Here is a 4400-nt window from a genome sequence, read left to right on the forward strand (position 1 = left end):
TGTTGCCTGTCCTGGTTATATTGTGGTAACGGTTGTGGTTTTGGTCGCTGTTGTAGTTGTGATAGTGCTTAGTGTTGTGGCAGTTGCTATGGTATTGACTGTTGTTGTGGTTGTGGTGGTCGTTGTGGTAATAGCTATGGTAGTTGTTGGGGTCGCTGTGGTTGTTGTTTGTCTTGGTTGTTGTGGTAGCGATTGTGGTAGTTGTGATAGTCGTTTATGTTCTGGTAGTTGCTGTGGTATTGACTGTTGGTGTTGTGGTTGTGGTGGTCGTTGTGGTAGTCGTTACTTTGGTAGGTGGTGTTTGTGGTATTGATTGTGGCCATTGTTGTTATGGTTGTAGTAGTAGTGGTTCTGGAAGTTGCTTTGGTCATTATTGCTGTGGTAGTTGCTGCTGTTGTCGTTGTGATAATTTTTCTGATCGTTATTGTTGTGGTACTCTATTCTGTGGTCACTAATGTGGTAGTCGTGTAGTTGCTCTATTGGTTGTTGTGGTAGTTCTTGTGGCAGCTGCGATAGTCGTTTTTGTGATAATTATGGCTGCGGTAGTCGCTGTTGTGACAGGGACAATCATCGTAGCAAAAGTGGTAGTTGTTATAGATAAGGTGGTTATCGTTGCAGTAATCGCTGTGGTAGACGACGATATTGGGTTGGTGTGGTCGTCGCTGTCGTGCTTGTAGCTACTATAGATGTCGTTCTTGCAGTAGAGGTAGTTGTGGTAGTTATTGTCGTTAGTGGTTAGTAGCTGTGTTATTGTACTAGTTATGATAATTATCGTTGAAGTCGTCGCTGTTATGGCGGTCGTCTTTATGGTACAAAGATCTGGCAAAAGCTGTCGAGGAGGTCGTCAGTGGTTAAATCAAGTCGTATTTTTAAATTTATTTCTAGTACTCTATAAGGTTGTTTTATTCTCGTGTTATGTCGATATGGTCGTCCCCCTGCTGGATATAACTAACTATGAGACAGCAGAGTCGTCTATTTGGTCGTTCTGCGGCAGAAAAACGACTCTTTGACACCAGTAGTCGACTGTAACACATGCTCATCTAAATGGTCGTTTCACAGAGGAGATAATCAGTCGTGAAGAAATAGTAGTCGTCTTCTGGTCGTGTATAAAGTCGTCCCACGGTTAAAAAAAAATAAAAAAAAATAAAAAATAAAACAGTGAAAAAAAGGAAAAAATATTTAAAATTAAATACTGATATTAATATCAATAAATACTCATAAACTATAAGACTAACAGCCCCTCTCTCTGAACATCAACATCCCTGGTCGTTTTGCAGCAGAGGCATCCAGTTCAAGTAGCAGAAGCGGTCGTCCTTATGACAGCGGGTCGTTCTCGTGGCGCCAAAGTTCCTCCTCAGAAAGGAACTTTAAGGAGCAAGTGAAATGGAATTAGGGGGAAGTTTAGGGGCTTCCATTAGAGCGAACAACTTGTAAATGAAAAAAACGGGGAATTAAATGAATTTCTTGGTGAATTAACTAGGAAATCGTTCCGATTCATTTCCTTCAGTGAATCAAATTGGTGAGGAATTATTACATCTTAACGATGTTTTTATCTACTCTGTCTCTGCCACGTGTGCAGATATGTGTATACCTATGTGTGTGTGTGCACACACACACACACACACACACAGACACACACACACACACACACACACACACACACAGACACACACACACACACACACACACACACACACACACACACACACACACACACACACACACACACACACATATATATATATATATATATATATATATATATATATATAGAGAGAGAGAGAGAGAGAGAGAGAGAGAGAGAGAGAGAGAGAGAGAGAGAGAGAGAGAGAGAGAGAGAGAGAGAGAGAGAACGAGAGGGTGGGGAGGGAGGAGGAAGGGAGAGGAGAGAGGGAGAGGGAGAGGGAGAGGGAGAGGGAGACGGAGGGAGAGAGAGAGAGAGAGAGAGAGAGAAAGAGAGAGAAAGAGAGAGAGAGAGAGAGAGAGAGATACAAAGCATGTTTGCTTGCGTCTCTCTAGAACCTTATTTGAATTTAGAATCCAGACCAAAAATTTTTATTTTTGGTGTTAAGGAAGAGTGAAGAAATTCTCTTATGGGAATATTGTGTACAATTTGTTTCCTTGTTATTGCTATTACTGTGTTATTTTTCCCCTATTTTCTTGTTATTGGTATTCACCGGTTAGTTTGTAGTCCCTGTGTTCATGTTATTGTTAAAGTCTCGTAATTGTTATTTTTCTTAATAGTATTTACCGTTTTTTTTTTCTTTGGGACAGGATTTGTATATAAATCCAAGGAAATCAAATTATCTGTTTTCTAACATGCAGAAAATTCCTAAATTCTTACTCATACTCAAGGATACTCATACAATGAATATACTATTCCTTTCATTCACGTGCGAAAAATCTATCCTTATTAGTACTTAGTGTCTTTTGAATCAGGATTTGTATATCAATACAAGGAGATCAAATTATCTGTATTCAAACACGCAAAAAAACTAAATTCTTACACATACTCAAGGATACTCATACACGGAAAATACTACTCCTTTCCTTCACGTGCAAAAAATCTATCCTTAATAGCACTTAGTGTCTTTAGAGTCAAGATTTGTATATTAATCCATGGAGATCAAATTCCCTGTATTCAAACACGCAAAAAACTCTACAAAATTCTACACTAAACTCAAAGCCACTGATAAACGGTAAATACTACTCCTTTCCTTCACGTGCAAAATATCTATCATTAATAGTACTTAACAGTACACGCAAAAACTCCTAAACTTACATACTCAAGGATACATACATACATACATACCACCCCTCTCCTTGGTACGACTGTCATGTACATTCACGTGCGAAAAATCTATCCTTAATAGCACTTAGTGTCTTTAGAGTCAATATTTGAATATCATTCCATGGAGATCAAAGCACCTGTATTCAAACACGCAAAAAACTCAAGGTCACTGATACAATGAATACATACTTCTTTCCTTCATGTGCGGAAAAATCTATTCTTAATATAAATTCATACACATACTCAAGGATACTCATACAGTGAACATACCACCCATACCATACCAAGGCCAGGCAGCTTTTGTTTTTATATACGTCGCACATGGATGGCGCCGCATTCGGTTGTCTCTAAAGTAAATAAAGAGAGAAGAGGAAGTGGAAGGGAGAGAAAAAATAGGGAGAAAGGAGAAGGAAAAGAGAAACGGTAGATTGGAGAAGAATAAGGGGAAGGGTGAATGAAGAAGGAAAAGAGAAAGCGTAAGTGGGAATGAAGAAGGAAGGTAAAAGAGAGAAGGGGAACGGGGAGGGAGAGGAGAAGAAGAAAGGGAAGAAGGGAGAAGGAAAGGGGAAAGAGAGAAAAGGAGAGAGAAAGGGGAAAGGGGAGATGAAAGCAACAATACGATAGTTAGATGGCAGATGTTGAATAATTAATTAACAATATCATCAAAATTCTTACTATCATCACCATCGTCCTTACACTACTTCTCTAATAAAATAATGATAATAATACTGATAATAATAATAACAAAAATATATATCAACGTTAAAAACACGGAAAATAAATTACTATCTCCCATTGAACTATTCTTTTCTCTTCTCTCTTTCCATTTCGACGCGACCAATTCAACGCCATCTATGGGCCATACGCAGAACCACAGGCCAGGGCGGAAGCGAACCGTGAGTGAACCTGTAATGTATTCGATAACGTATAACTATTTCCTAAACCATCAGCTCTTGTAATACCGTTGTCTGTTGAGAGTATTTGATTGTTTTTCCTTTGTAATTAAATTCTCGCGATTGTATTCGAGTGTAAAGATGGGAAACTGGGACTAAATATCTACAGGTGGACTTTTTTATATGCATGAACACATGTACACACAAACACATATACTCGTTTATGTAATTGACTATCCACACACACACACACACTCACAATCACACTCACACACACACACATACACACACACACACACACACACACACAGACGCGCGCGCGCACTCACGCTCACACATACATATATATATATATGTGTGTGTGTAATGTATATATATATATATATATATATATATATGTGTGTGTGTGTGTGTGTGTGTGTGTGTGTGTGTGTGTGTGTGTGTGTGTGTGTGTGTGTGTGTGTGTGTGTGTGTGTGTGTGTATCTATGTGTGTGTGTGTGTGTGTATGTATGCATATATAAATATATACATACCATACCATGGTTAAATCCTATTTTAAGGGCATCAGAATAACTTATTTGTGGTTTCACATTTACTCTCGACTCGGCCTACTGCACAAGAAGCATTTGAACAGATAACAAGCCTGAATCACAAATAAATAACATCGGCAGAGTTATTACAATAATCTATATAAAAAAGAAAATCAGTACATTAC

General features: G+C 38.5%; 1 protein-coding gene across 1 annotated transcript; it reads right to left on the reverse strand.

Annotated features, from left to right (window-relative positions):
* Positions 1 to 451: 451 nt before the first annotated feature.
* Positions 452 to 1034, reverse strand: LOC138860491 (hepatitis A virus cellular receptor 1-like). Its single transcript, XM_070118068.1, has 2 exons — positions 954 to 1034; positions 452 to 829 (listed from the first exon to the last, which is right to left on the reverse strand). Exons 1-2 carry the CDS (start codon positions 1032 to 1034, stop codon positions 452 to 454), a joined length of 459 nt encoding a protein of 152 aa, XP_069974169.1.
* Positions 1035 to 4400: the final 3366 nt, after the last annotated feature.

Source organism: Penaeus vannamei, chromosome 41 (assembly GCF_042767895.1).
Source record: "Penaeus vannamei isolate JL-2024 chromosome 41, ASM4276789v1, whole genome shotgun sequence".
In the NCBI taxonomy this organism is placed as follows: Eukaryota; Metazoa; Arthropoda; class Malacostraca; order Decapoda; family Penaeidae; genus Penaeus; species Penaeus vannamei.

Excerpts from the sequence above, each read along its gene's own strand:
- LOC138860491 (XM_070118068.1), bottom strand. The coding sequence starts at position 1,034 with ATGTGTTACAGTCGACTACTGGTGTCAAAGAGTCGTTTTTCTGCCGCA. Across the intron at positions 830-953 it reads GACGACTCTGCTGTCTCATA|CTTTTGCCAGATCTTTGTAC; the intron begins GTTAGTTATATC and ends CCTCCTCGACAG.